Source organism: Mus caroli, unplaced genomic scaffold (genome assembly GCF_978045245.1).
Source record: "Mus caroli unplaced genomic scaffold, Mus_caroli_1 scaffold_13, whole genome shotgun sequence".
Taxonomy (NCBI): domain Eukaryota; kingdom Metazoa; phylum Chordata; class Mammalia; order Rodentia; family Muridae; genus Mus; species Mus caroli.
This window is the reverse complement of record NW_028227268.1, coordinates 88,614,074-88,629,689: the sequence shown is the minus strand read 5'-3', so window position 1 is coordinate 88,629,689 and position 15,616 is coordinate 88,614,074. Positions and strand designations below refer to the sequence as shown.

The following is a 15,616-nucleotide window of genomic DNA, read 5'->3' as shown; positions in this document are numbered from 1 at the left end:
GGATGGATCACAGGGCCCCCAATGGAGGAGCCAGAGAATGTAGCAAGGAGCTAAAGGGGTCTGCAGCCCTATAGGTGGAACAACAATATGAACTAACCAGTAGCCCCAGAGCTCATGTTTCCAGCTGTATATGTATCAGAAGATGGCCTAGCTGGCCATCATTGGAAAGAGAGGCCCTTGGTCGTGCAAACTTTATATGCCTCAGTACAGGGGAACGCCATGGCCAAGAAGTGGGAGTGGGTGGGGAGGGCAGGGGAGGGGAGGGTATGGGGGAGTTTTGGGATAGCATTGGTAATGTAAATGAAGAAAATACCTAATTAAAAAAAAGAAAAATGGCTGGATATGAAATTAACTCAAACTAATCAGTAGCCTTCCCTTATACAAATAATAAACAGGTTGAGAAAAAAATTAGGGAGGCAACACCTTTCACAATAGTTTAAAATATCTTTGTGTAACTCTTACCAAGCAAGTGAAAGACCTGTATGATAAGAACTTCAAATCCCTGAAAAAAGAAATTGAAGAAGACCTCAGATGATGGAAAGATCTCCTATGCTAGTGGATTGATAGGATTAACATAGTAAAAATGGCCATCCTACCAAAAGTAATCTACAGATTCATTGCAATCCCCATCAAGATTCCAACACAGTTCTTCATAGACAAGGAAAGAGCAGTTCTCAGTTTCATATGGAAAAGAAAAAACTCAGGAGAGCTAAAATAATTCTTAACAATAAAAGAACATCTGGGGGCATCACCATCCCTGCTTCTACAGAGAAATAGTGTCAAAAACTGCATGGTATTGGTACAGAGGTAGATCGGTTGACCAATGGAATAGAATTGAAGAACCAGAAATAAGCCCACACACTTATAGACAGTTGATCTTCAAGAAAGAACCCAAAGACATACAATGGAAAAAAGAAAGCATCTTCAATAAATGGTTCTGGTCCAACTGGCAGTCTGTATGTAGAAAAAATGAAAATAGAACCATATTTATCCCCTTGTACAATGCTCAAGTCCAAGTGGATCAAGGATCTCAAAATAAAACCACATATACTGAATTGAAGAGAAAGTGGGAAAGAGCCTTGAACTGATTGACACAGGGGAAGATTTGCTAAATAGAACTTGAATGGCTCAGACTCTAAGATCAACAAGTTATAAATGGGATCTCATGAAACTGAAAAGCTTCTGTAAGGCAAAAGACACAGTCAACAGGACAAATGAGCAACTCACAGATTGCTTCACCAACCCCACATCCGATAGAGGGCTAATATCCAAAATATATAGAGAACTCAAGAATCTCACCTCCAAAAAACCAAATAACCCAATTTTTTAAAATGGCGTACAGAGCCAAACAAAGAATTCTCAACTGGGGAATCTCAAATGGTCGAGAAGCATCTAAAATGTTCAACATCCTTAGTCATTAGGGAAATGCTAATCAAAACATCACTGAGATTCCACCTTACACCAATCAGAATAGCTAAGATCAAAAACTCAGGTGACAGCAGATGCTGTTGAGAGTGTGGAGAAAGAGGAACACTCCTTCAGTGCTGGTGGGATTGCAAGCTGGTACAAGCACTTTGGAAATCAATCTGGTGGTTCCTCAAAAGATTGGAAATATTTCTACCTGAAAACCCAGCTACTGGGCATATATCCAATAGATACTTCAATATATAACAAGGACATGTGCTCTACTCATGTTCATAGCAGCCTTATTTATAGTAGCCAGAAGCTGGAAACACCCAGATGTCCCTCAACAGAAGAATGGATACAGAAAATGTGGTATATTTACACAATAGAATACGACTCAGCTATTGAAAATGACAACTTCATGAGATAGGCAAATGAGTGGAACTAGAAAATATCATCCTGAGTGAGATAATCCAGACCCAAAAGGACATACATGGTATGTACTCACTGATAAGTGGATATTAGCCCAAAAGCTCAAAATACCCACTATACAACTCACAGACCATATGAAGCTTAACAAAAAGGAAGGCCAAAGTATGGATGCTTTAATCACACTTAGAAGGGGAAACAAAATAATTATGGGAGGGGGGTCTTGGGTGATAAAGTGGAGGGTGAGGGGAGAAGGGGAATAGGTTCAGGTATGGGAAGAAGTCCAGAAGGCCAGGAGAATAAATAGAAATATGTAGAAATGGGGTGGAGTAGGGGAAACCACTAGAAAGCCCCAGATGCCAGGGATACAAGAGGCTCCCAGGACCCAATGGGGATGACATTAGCCGAAATACCCAACAGAGGCTGAGATAGAACCTGAAGAGCCCACCTGCAGTAGATAGACAAGGCCATCAATTGAGGAATGGGTCCACTCAATCATCTCAAAAATTTTAACCCTGAATAGTTCCTAAGGAAAGGTCATCAGAGACACCCTCCCCCACTTTGGGATCAATCTCATCCCCAGACACTAAACCCTGACACTATAGCTGATACCAAGAAGTGCTTGCAGACAGGAGCCTTATATGGCTGTCCTCTGAGATACTCTGCCAGCACCTGACTAAAACAGATGTAGACACTGATAGCCAACCATCGAACTAAGTCCAGAGACCCCAATGGAAGAGTTAGGGAACTGAAGAAGCTGAAAGGCACTACAACCCCATAGAAAGAACGACAGCATCAATTAACCGGACCCCTCAGTTCTCCCAGGGACTAAACCACCAACCAAAGAGTATACATGGGTTCATGGCTCCCGCTACATTTGTAGAAGAGGATTGCTTTATCTGGCATCAGTGGGAGAGGAGGTCCTCAGTCCTGTGGAGGCGTGTTGCCCCAGCGAAGAGGGATGCTAGAGGGATGAGGTGGGAGTGAGTGGGAGGGAGTAGCCTCTTAGAGGCAAAGGTAAGGGGGCTATAGGATGAGAGGTTAGAGGGGAGACTGGGAAGGGGAATAAGAGTTGAAGTGTAAATCAATACAATAATCAATAAAAAATAATAATAGTGTTGTATTGCTTATGAAGTAATGACAGAAACTGAATATACATATTCCAGATGTAATCTTGCCTGTCTTCAGTTGGTTGAACCTCCATGGACATAGATCCCATGGGCACAAAGGGCTGACTGTACTCATGTGGCACTCAAGTTTGTATTTAGGGAGAGTACCGCAGGTGCCATGGGTTCTTAGAGTGAAGGGTCCAACAGCTGAGGGGCACATAAACAATACTGACTCACCTCCACAGGTCTCCTGTATTCGTACCACATCGCCAATCTGTAGCGTGAGATGCTGGGCTTCACTGCCTTGGAAGTTGTAGATAGCTGTGAAATGGAACATGGAGACAGTTAGGGAGACCCTTAGGTACCTTGATCATTCTTTCATATTGCTGCCTCTGTCTTGAGTCTATCTCACATGTATGAAACCCAGATGGGCTACGGAAGGCCCGTGCAGAAGCCAGCTGCCTACTTCAATTGTCAATATAGACCCACTTGAAAACCCACCTCTTCCCACACAGGTCCTGCACAGTAACCTGGATGCCAGGAGGCTATTTGTACCATCCATACATTTAGCTTTTGCTGTGCTCCAAGCATTAGTTGTACATCTTCTCTTCTGCTCACAGCAACCCATGTGAGGCAGGAGCTATGAGCCCAGCAATGGGAATGAAAACAGTTGAATTTTAAGTAGGGCGTTGGAACCCTGGTGGAAGTTTGACTGAACAAATTTGAGATGTACTCTATTAAGCACTGAGTTGATATTCCTCTGCAGAGAACAGCAAAGCGGCAGGTTCTAGCAGTGGGCATGGCAGAACGATTGAGCGGGAAGCTCCATCCAGGTGTAAACAGTGGAACCATTAAGGCTGGGGGAGGGGAGGCTACAGAAAACACTCTGGCCAAAGTCATCAAGATGACGTTGGGGTCCAGGAGTTGCCTCATAACCACACAAACACTGATCTCAGTCAGATAGGGATAGTTTATTGAGCATACGTCCCAGAAATGGTTGGCCAGGACCATGATCAGGATTTGAGAACTGAACCATGACCTCAAGCTAAAATCCCACAAGGTTTTTAAGCCCAAAATCTACAAACATCTGTGTCAAGTTATTTCACTAATCAGGATTCAGGGTTAGGGGATTTCCTTAGAAATATGTTTTTGTTGCACATTTTTCCATTGGTTGGTGTACTTAACTGTGTGAGGGGACTTGCCTTGTCTAATATTCATGCCTTAACCTGACTACCAGGATGGGACTTATCCAACATTCATGCCATAACATGCCAACAAGAATGTCAGTTACCCACGCACATGCTTCTTTCAGTCAAGTAGGATGTTAGTTCCCAGGGAGGTCTTAGGAACTTCAACTTTACTCGACACTACTCAAAATAGAAGTCTTATTCCAATTAGTTTCTTATATTAGAGTAGATATTTCTCTTATGTTAGGTTCTATCCGATGGTGCAGTTTATATCACAAAAGCTCATATATAAGTGCAGGGAGTGCCATTGAATGGCTGGTTCTGGTCCAAGCTTCTATCTTGATTGCTTTCCAAGGGTACACAGCATCAGAGAATATGTAATCAATCTCGGCCCTAGAAAGGTTCCTAGTAATAGCAAAAACATATGAGAAAGTTGCCCTATAATGGCAGGCTGGCCAGGTAACTGTTATCTAGGTCCTAACCTTTTTCCTAGGCTCTAACATTCCTTAATATCTTACCTAGTTCCCAACAACAAGAAATGCCAGGAAATTCACCCAGCTTCCATACTTTCAACCACTAAATTGGGATGTCTCTTGTTCCACGTCTACTCTGTCTCAGGAACAAAATCCCCATATGAAGGACACTCCATCACTCCAGTATTTACACAATCATCTTTGTCTAATAAATATGACAGTTGGAATCTGAACTGTCCCTCGTGGGCTTATGGTTAGAAAGCTCGGTTAGAAAGCTAGATTGTGACACTGTTTTGTAGTTTGTCAGCCTTTAGGATGTTGGGACTGGCTGACAGATAGAGATGACTAGGGATGGGCCTTTTCTAATTCCAGACTTTGCTTCCTGGTCCATACAGATATGACAAGTCACTGCCAGAAGCTCCCACCTTGAGATGGAGCCACTTTGCTGTGCCTTCTCCCTATGGTGGCCAGAGATTCGTTTGAAACTGTGAGCCAAAATAAAACCTCCTCCTCTCAAACTGTTACATCAGGCATTGTGTCACACCAGGAGGAAGTAATACAGATCATCTTATCTGTTTCCTACCCAACCACAACCAAACTAGAGCGACCAAAACAAACCAAAGCTTCCCGAAGGCCACAGTCACACTGCTTCCTAAAGGTTGTAGGTGTCACGGATGACTACTTAGCATTCAGGAATGTATTCCCATCCACGAGTTGAAGAGTTATCTCAGTAGTAAAGTGTTTCCTTAGCAAGTATAAGGTTATAGTTTCAACCTCCAGCATCCAACATGGACAAAAAACACCAAGGGAACATGTGTTCTCATCCAAACTATTAGTTCCTAGTGGCAGGAGTTGTCAGAGACTTCTGTAGTTCCTTGGAACAGGAGACCACCCACACCATCAAAGAGGAGGGAGAGGTGGGCTGTGGAGTATCACTGCTGTGGTCACTGCTGTGGTCTCCTTTTCCCATGGCAGTGGCCATCTTGATGATGTCTGCCTTCGTCTCTGATGTAGGTTCCTAGAGCTGTAAACAGCAGAAGGACCTTTTCTCAAAAAGTTTTGTCATGAGTGCGTGTGTGTGTGTGTGTGTGTGTGTGTGTGTGTGTGTGTATGTGTGTGTGTGTGTTCCCTGCTAGCTGTTACATCTATACCTCAGAACACTCACAGAAGCAACTCTACAGCAACCAATCTCAAAGACATTAAAAACCAAGTCAACAACCAAAATGTCTTTCCTAAACCCTGGGATTTCGGGATTAGGGCTGAAATACTTCCAAGAACAGTGGTTTGGAAAGACACCCACCTACACCAAGGAATTTAAAAGGCTGTGCATGAATGTTAGGCATATGCCAGAGGTGCAGGGCTAGCAGGATGGGGGGAAAGGGGGGCTGATGTAAGGAATCCCTGAATTCTCAGCTCTGACTGAATCTCAACAGCCTTACAGACAGGAAGTCAGGCTTTGCAGAGCTTCAAAGGCCTGGGTGAGCCCTGAAGGCATGCCAGCACACAGAGCCAGAGCAAAAACCAGACTCTTTCCCTTTCTTTTGACTCCAGGTACTTAGATCTTCAGTGCCTACACACACCAAATAAACACAAACATATTTATATAAAGCTGCTAACCATCTAAACATTACCACCCACGCCAAGCAATGACAGCAGGTCCACAAGGAGAACACGTCTCCTGCAGCTATTACATCCTAATAATATTCAAAGTATATACTTTTTAATTCAAAAGTATGAGTATGTTAAGAAGAAAGTCCAGTCAACTCGTGGGAAGAGAAAACTGGGCAAGAGAAAGGACAAATACTGGACTTAGGAGACAATGGGGTTAAATCAACTGTCTTACATATATTTAAAGAATTAAAGGAAAGTAGGACAGAAAGCAAAGGCAATGGGAATGGAAATCCAGAGTAAAAATCATCATTGGTGACATAGAAATCATAACAAAATGGAGCTGGGTATGGCAATGCGCAGCTACAATCCTAGCACTCAGAGGCTGAGCAAGATTGTGGGTTGTAAGTGAGGCTAGTGTGAGAACTTACCTCAAAAAAGTTATACAATGGGAACAAATAGAAACGCTGGATAGAGGCAACAATAGTAAATATGCAAAGAAAAGAAAACAAAACAAAAAACAAAAGAACAAAACCAAAACCAAAAAACTTACCAAAGAACTTTAAGGGCAGAGTTGAGAGTGTGGGAGAGAAAATTGGTGACTTTGGAGACAAGACAGCTGAGATCAAGCCAGACCAAGATGCACAGAGACAAAAGAGCAAACAAAAATGAACAGATCAGAGATCTGTTGGTGTGTTTGGCACAGTCAAACACACCAACATGCCCATAAGGGGAATCCCAGAGTGAAGAGAGAAAAATGGACAGAAAAAAATGGAAGAAATAATGGTCAGAACTACTCAACTGTAATGGAAGACTCAAGTCTCCACGGCAGGAGACGCAAGGAAATGGAAGTAAGGTAAACTCACAGCCGTGCACACCGAGACACATTTAAGCCCAACCGTCATAAACTAAGATGAAGAATTTTAAACAGCTATACAAAGGGCTTTAATGAGACAATGACATGGGGTCCCCTTTAGAAACCATGAAAAGGGAAAAAAAATCTAGAAATGGAGAATCCCATAGCTCATAAGATTTTCCTTCAAATATGAAGAGAAAATTAAGAAATGAATAAAAACTAATTAAAAAACTGAACCCATAGTTAATATCACAGTCTAATAATATCATAATGTATATTATGTATCTGATATATACTATAATAATATGTAATAAACAGTAACATCATAGCTAATAATCACAGTCTCAATGAATTAATATGATTGAGAAAAATGTATAAAATAACAATGAAATGTTATCAATAATGCTATTTAAAATGTATAAAATAATATTAATAAAAGTATCTATGATACCAAACACACCACACAAAGATGATTGTAGTGTAGCAGAAATGGTGATGTTGGGCTGGGAAAGAACATAGCATAGCATATACTATGGGAATACAGTTAATTTTAGCTCTGACTACATTCATATAAACAAGTGTAATTAGTAGTTAAGAGCAAGTTAACCAATAACCGCCAACAAAACAGCTTTAGAGGCTCAGCTTTAAAAACACTGAGTGATCTTCCAGAGTGTTCCAGTTTGATTCCCAGTTCCCCTATGACAACTCAACCATCTGTAACCCCAATCCCAGTGAGATCTGACACCCTCTTCTGGCTTCTCTAGACACTGTACATGTGTGATATGCAAGCAAAATATTTATAAACATAAAAAATAAAATAAATAATGTAGTGGCTTGTGTCCTTATGCTAATTATGTTTACCCAAAACCTGTTTGCAGTGTCCTCCATGTAGGTCTAAAGGAAGTCTGTCCCCAGTTGGTTTTTGACTGGTCAATAAAGTTACAGGCTGCCAATACCTGGGCAGGGAGAACGAGGCGGGGCTTTTAGGATCCCAGGATGGGACTGAGGAAAGAGGGAGAGGGGATTCTGCCATGAAGAGGGCGCAGGAGATGGATCACACGGGACAGGTGCAGGAGGGAGGGAGAGACAGCCGACATGTAGGTACAGGGGAAAGAGATCCTAGAAAGGCTGTCCAGCAAGGTCCAGGACAGCAAAGATGAAATACAGATTTAGCAAGTATTAACTCAGGACTATTGGAGGGGGGATGTGTGTTAGCCACGTGGAGTTAGGGAGTGGCCAAGCTGCTTAGGGCATATTAAAAATAAGGCTGCTTGTGTGTGTGCACTTGTGCATGCGTGTGAGTATGTGCATGTGCATGCATGTGTGTGTGCATGTGCATGCGTGTGCATGTGCATGCATGCATATGTGTGTGTGTGCATGTGTGTGTGTGTCTTTCACTCATGAGTCCAGAGCAATTGGACGATAGCGAGAAGCACACATTGCCAGGGAGTTCAGAGTTCAAAATAATTTTAAAAATTAAATAACCTTCAAAACATTTAAAAAGAGAAAACAGATTTTAAAAGGAAAGAAACACAGGCAAGTGTGAAAGAGGGACAAATGAGAACGGAGGGAGGACAGAGATGTGTGTGGGTGTGACTGTGCCGTTATGACCCCTATGCTAAGGCATAGATAACACAGGGAAAAATAATCAAGAGTAAACAAACTTGTAATGGAAACTCAAGGATCAACAAAAACAAAGATGTGAAATATACACAATGCCAACGGCCACATGAAAAGAGAAAATATTTCCTCAATATCTACTTTAAAATGTACATGGAGATTAAACCTCCTGTCCAAAGGCAGAGGTTGCTGAGATTGGAAAGAAGGCTCAGCAGTTAAGAGCACAAATCACTTTTGTGCAGATCAATTCTGAGCCCTGACTTAGGGGGGTTCACATGCCTCTAACTAGCTGCAAGGGACCCAACTCTCTCTGTTGTCCTCTGAGGGCACCGCACATACACATAAGTATACAGAAATGTGTACACACACACATACACATGCATATACATATACAACACACACATACACATAAACAACACATTTATTTATTTGTTTGTTTATTATTTTTTAAAATGGATTTCAGGAAATTTTTTTTAAAAATCCGAATCCAACTACATGTTGTTTCCAGAGACTAGCTTTAGGTACTCAAGTAGGTCTAATGTTTAAAAAAAAAATGAAGAAAGGTATAGTTACAAATATAGAACAGAGAACTATATTAACAAACACTGACCCAGTTAAAGAGACAGGCAATTCTACAACAGTAGTTAAAGATCTCATTAACCGGATATCAGTGATGGATAGAAAAATTAGGCACAAAGTCAAAATGGAAACAGAGGAATTGGCCAATACCACAAACGACTGGACCTGACCAACCTCTGTAAGCCACTGCTATCTAGAGCAGCAGAGTCCCTCCTCTCAACGTGCAGGGACTGCTGCAGCATGGATCACAGATTGGGCAGCACAGTAAATCGTTGGCAGTTAAATGACTAAGATCATGACTAGTATCTTCTGTGACCACAGAGAATTAAAGCTATAGGTCCGTATCAGAATCAAAACTGAAAAAAAAAATCACAAAAGAGGGTCAAAAGCACAAGCAAAATAAAATGGCTGGCAACCTCATAAGAAAAATTAGGAAATCTTTTCAGACAAGTTCAAACGCAAACACAAAAAGCTACCAAAGCTCATGGATACCACAGAGGTGTGGTTAGAACATTTCATAGCTATAGATTTCTGCAAGGAAGCACAAAGAGACCTCAAATTACCTACATTTCTAATTTTTAACAACTAATAGAAGAAAAGCAAACAAAACCCAAAGATAAAAGAGAGAAAACAACGCAAATTAAAGCAATGAGGGGCGGACAAGAGGGGAGACGCCAGGAAGACAGCGGAACCAGAATGTGCTCCTTCGAAGTGATATACAGATAGGCAGGCAGAGTAAAACTGAACGGAGGCTTCATGGTATCAAGTCAGAGTGAAAGTGAGGACATTATTGCCCACAATAATGAATTCAGAAAGGAGAGAGATTATAAGCAGACAGTCCTCTAGCTACTGCCCCTTATAGTGAATGCAATCAGAAATGAAACTTTCACAAGAGAAGCGTCTTTCAACACTTGAACACCCAAAAATGCAGTGACCTAGATAAAATGGATGTATTCCTTGAAAGAAACTACCAACCTTGACTCATGAGAAAACATAAATTCAGTTATCAACCCACCACCACCACCAAAGGGCCTGTGGAGATAGCTCAGTTAGTAAAGTGCTTAAGAAGCCAACATGAGGACCTAGGCTTGCATCTCTAGCATCCATGTAAAAGAGCTAAGTATGGTACTATGCATCTGTAAGCTCACTGGAGGACGTAGAGACAGGCAGATCCCTGAGTTCATTGGCCAGCCAGGAGAACTCAGTCAATGAACTCCAGATTCAGAGAGAGGATCTGTCTCCAAACAAGAAAGGTGAAGAACAACTGAAGAAGATATCTGATCTTTGGCCACCACACACATACACACAAACAAATGTGTGTACAAAACCCCACACTAATATGTACATAGAATACACACAGAGACAGGTGTGCACGCATACTCCAAAGGAGAAAGCACAACACATGTTACTTCAATATGAATTCTATAAGATAGGAGAAATCAATGGCTATTCTTTTTTAAACTTTCCCACAAAAGAAAGGAGAAAATACTTCACAAGATATTATGGGCAGTCTTGGTGTAATACAAGGAATTTATAAGCAAAGACAGTATCTCTTGTGAATCTAGATGCATGCATCCACAAGAGATTAGCAAATGGAATCTAGCAGCCACATTGAAAGACACCATGGATTTCACAGAGAATACAAGAATTGTTTGCTATCCAAAAGAATAAAAGAAATACACTTGTATCAATAGCACAAAGGAAAAAGGTTGCATGTTTATGTTAACTATTGAAGAAAAAGCATTTGCAAAATGTATCGACATCTTACAATTTTAAAATAGTCACTAGTCAATAGAATAGCTTCACCCAGCGATGGAAACCAGTTGCTGTGTGAGTCAGACCTCTCTGACTTTGTGACACATACTTCGCCCAGACAGCTTCTTTTTGACTGATGGTTTCAGAAGTCTCCCTCCCTGTCCTTGGCTCTGTTGCATCTGGGTCTATGGTGAGGCAGAGCTTCGTGGCAATGAAAAGATGTGGCAAAGTTCACTCACCTCACAACACACATGAAGCAGAGAGAATGAAGAGGAAGGTGCCGTACAGAAGAAATAGCCCCCAAGGACCTCCACCTAGGCCCAGCCCTCTAAATTTAGCACCAACAGTTGATGGCCACATTTTCAGGAAGTAAGTCTGTGGAGAGCATTTCATATTCTAACTATAACAGTTGTTTTATCTTATACCTTCAAAAATTAACTCAAAATATATCAAAACCATACATATTTATAAAACTTTTAGAAGAAAACAGCTGTACTTTTTCATGCCCAGAGTTCGCCATCCTAATCGAGCATATACAAACCATCACAGAGAGAGAGAGATTGAGAGAGAAAGGTAATTTGGGCTTCATCAAATTTGTACATCCAAGGCCACTATCAAGAAAGTGAAGCAATGCAATTTTTAGGGGACACGATTGCAGCTGTCGAATTATACAGAGTGAGGTATGCAGGCTCAGATGTATAGATACTCCACCTTTGACTCTTACATGTGGATCCTAGTGTTGAATCTTTCTGTTTACGTGTCTAAGTCAGAGTATTTGTAGAAATCAGAAAGCTAGAAATGTCCCAAAAGAGGGAGGGCATGACCTTAAGGGAAGTAAGACAATAGAAAACATTAAGGTAGACAGACGGAAAGTTTGTGGGTAGAAAGGTTAATACAAGGATGGAGAGGGGAAAGAATGAAGGAGAGGGTCAATAAAAAACCAAGGATCAGGAAATGGACACATGCAAACCCACTACTTTATAAGATAATTTAAAATATAATTTTAAAGGAGTTTATACAGACTTACCCTACAAGGATGATGGCTCCCAGAATCCATTTCTTATTAAGCACAAATCCCAGTGCCAAACATGGAATACATCTCTATGAGATGATGTCCAGAGAGTTCCCAGAGCACCCCCCACCCTCACCCCCCAAACAATACAGGCCAAGTTGCTCACCGAGTTAGATAATAAGACCCTGCTGTGGCCCCTACCACATGCTTTGGTTGCAGAACATAAAGAAGACAATTTAGAACTGAGCTGGAAGCTTCCTCCCTACTGACTGATGCTCATGGTGCCCAGTGATGTTTTCTCTGCAGGCTACTGGAAGAGAAAGATCACCAATGGCCTTATCCAGTGGTGGCCTTGCATTCTACAATAATAATACCCCACCTGCTGCTGTAACCGTGAGACGACTCTTACAGGGATTGCAAGCTCATTTCTGTTCAGATTTGAGGCCTGCTTCATAGGAGGGATCTCATGCCTGGTCCTGTGAATCTAGTCAGAAACCAGGAGAGCAAAATGGAACCATCACCAGCTTCAGGGAATTGGGAAGAAATAAAGAGGGGAATATTAGGGTATGAGTAAGCTGATCAAGGAAATAGGGAAGGGGGTTTCCTTAGGAAGGGGGAGGGATGTAAATACAGAAGAAGGTGGGAGGAGAGGAAATGACAGGATACAAATGACCTGAAAGACAAAATGGCAAATGGGGGACCCTTAGAGAAAAGGGAGGGAGCTAGACACAGAAGAAGGAGGAAGAGAGGTAAAATAACTATATGGATGTCAGAAAAAGCCACAAATAGTCATAGTATTGACTATTCACACACACACACACACACACACACTATGATGCACATAATTCAGTGATAAATATACACAGACAGTATGGATCAACTTTTATTAATGCTCATGTCAAGAGCCAGAGAACATCTAACAAAACCCTCAATAGCGGACATAAGAAGCCCCCTTCTGGGTTGTTTGCAAAGGCTGTCTAACAGTTGTATGTCCTCAAATATATGACCTCCTGATGTTGCCCCTTAGCTACTCCCCAGAGATAAAAGGTACCCTATTGCTGAAGACACCACACACCTCAGACACAGGGTCCAGAAGCTCCTGAGCTGTAGCATACCTGAATGCTCTCTCTCTCTCTCTCTCTCTCTCTCTCTGAGGACTTGCTCCTGTGGTACCAGAAAGCACATGCAAGTTTCCAAAGGGAGGAGGGAGCTAACAGTCCATCCTACCCAGCTATAGCGCCTAGAAATCACCTCAATGACCAGCATGGAACAATAACCCAAAGGGTGCAGTGGTGGCACCCGTGCCTTGGCAGTAACCGACAACTCTAATTGGATTAAGACCCACTCAACAAGAGGAATGCCATGCCTGGTATCTGAAACCTAGATATCTATTCAGTGTTATTCCTTCTAGGCTCCGCCTCACAGTTACCTGGCAACAGTCAGGTATGCCCAACTCACTGTAAAAGGGACTGTTCCCTCCTTTCTCTTTTGCTCTCTTGTTCTCTTATCTTTCCCCACCTCTGTCCCTTCCCTCCCCATCCTCTTCTCCCCTCTCCCCATGTCTTCTCTCTCTCTCTCTCTCTCTCTCTCTCTCTCTCTCTCTCTCTCTCTCTCTCTGTCTCCCCTACCCCCTCAATTCCCCTCCCCACACCCTAAATAAACTCTATTCTATACTATATATCATGTGGCTGGTACCTCAAAGCAAAGCAATGCCTCGCCATGGGTCCACAGAGGCACCATCTCCTCCACCCTCTCCCCCACCCCCACCCCCACACCAAACATATCCCTGGCTTTCTCTTTCTTTTTATAAAACACAGCACTCAGTACTAGTGAATTCATGGTTATTGGAGGAGAATCTACAACCATTAGTTTGCTAAACCAGAATAATCCCTAAAAATAATCTATAAACATTTGTCCTTATCCTCACAAATAAGTGTAGTCTTCACCTCTCAGCAACGAAACTTGTCATTGCAGCAGACTGAGAGCACTAAAGCAAACCACAACCACACCACAACCACTCAAAAGGCAGAGTCCTGGAGCTCAGCCCTGACGGGTACAAACACTCCAGCATCTAAGGCTTAGGAAACATTGCAAAAGAGGGAGTGGAAAGGCTATAAGAACCAGAGGATCAGGGAGTTTGCTGTGAGACTTCATCTCCTAACCTTAAAGGCTACACACATAAAATCTCACCAACACGACTGCGCAAGTGTGAGCTGAACAAAGTTGACACCAGCAAACATGCCAGTGGACAAGGAAAAGCCCACAAGGCTTCAATCCTACAGAAACAAAGAAAAACACAGACAAGCGAGGAAAACTGGGAGTAGGAGAGACAGCCCTGCCCAGGAGAGACAGACAACCCTGCCCAGGAGAGACAGACAGCCCTGCCCAGGAGAGACAGACAGACCTGCCCAGGAGAGACAGCCCTGCCCAGAGAAGAGCACACCAACTGCCCATCCAGTGCCAAAGACTCAGCTCTAAAAACATACACACCAGGAACATGGGATGGAACTCGATAGGATATATTTAGGAATATGTGTGCATATACAAACATATATGTTTATATAGATTTTTTAAATAGGGATTGTGCTGGTTTGGTAAACCGGTAATTGCAGATTTTTCTCTAACAACCATTAGTTCTAAGTAGATATCTAGGTTTCAGATACCAGGCATGACATCCCTCTCGTTGAGTGGGTCTTAATCCATAGGTTTGAAGGAGAGTGGAGAGGGGTCCCGAGAGGGTTTAGACTGAGGGTAGAGAGAGGAGAATGTTGTATTTAAATTACGAAGTCAGAGCTCATGGATGGAGAGGTCACCGACCTTGGAGGAGAATCTACAAGTGTCGCTTTACTAAGTGGACGTGTCTTCAAAGTGCCTTTAGCTGTTTATATTTATAGCCATAAAACTGTGTCTGCTCTTTGCCTTCAAACAAGCTTTCCTTTTCAATGGACAGCGGTTAACTCAGAGACTCACAGCAACAAATTAGATCTGAAATAAAAGTCTATACTATTCTGACCTTCATAAAGAACTCTTACATTGCACCCACAAAATTGACAACACAGACCATCAGAAGCACAGCATATCACCTCATATGATATGACCACTCATTGGTATGGCCATAATGGTTTTTTTTTTGAAAGGGATACAGAAAAATTGTAATCCTCAAAAATTAGCATGGAAACAAGTCATGTATAGCAATTAGGGGACAGTGTGAGCAATCTTCAAAGGCAGACAGAATTAACATGGGACCCATTGATTCTAATCCTGGATTCACACCCCAAATTGTTAACAAGAATTCAAACCAAAAACTTTCATGTGAGCATTTATTGGGCACTATTAGCATACGCTAAAAGATCGAAACAACCCAGGTATCTATCAGTAGCTGGATAAGCAAAATGTGGTATATGTACACAACGGAATATTATTCAACCAGATAAGGGTACAAAATACTCGTACATGGACAGTACAGATGATCCAAGAAAAGCACACTAAGTACAAGGAACGAGACCCAAAGAACCATCAATGTTTTCCTCTGTTCCATTTATACGAAAGATCAGAAACACAGAGATGCCAACAGCTAAATGGTC

At 42.1% G+C, this 15,616-nt stretch overlaps 1 protein-coding gene across 1 annotated transcript in view; it reads right to left on the bottom strand.

The window, feature by feature from the left end:
* Positions 1-15,616, bottom strand: part of Dock2 (dedicator of cytokinesis 2) — a 444,551-nt gene that overhangs the window by 413,499 nt on the left and 15,436 nt on the right. The window contains exon 2 of the mRNA XM_021175778.3: positions 3,180-3,263. Within this exon, the coding sequence (XP_021031437.1) occupies positions 3,180-3,263 (84 nt within the window). The remainder of the gene's footprint in view (positions 1-3,179; positions 3,264-15,616) is intronic.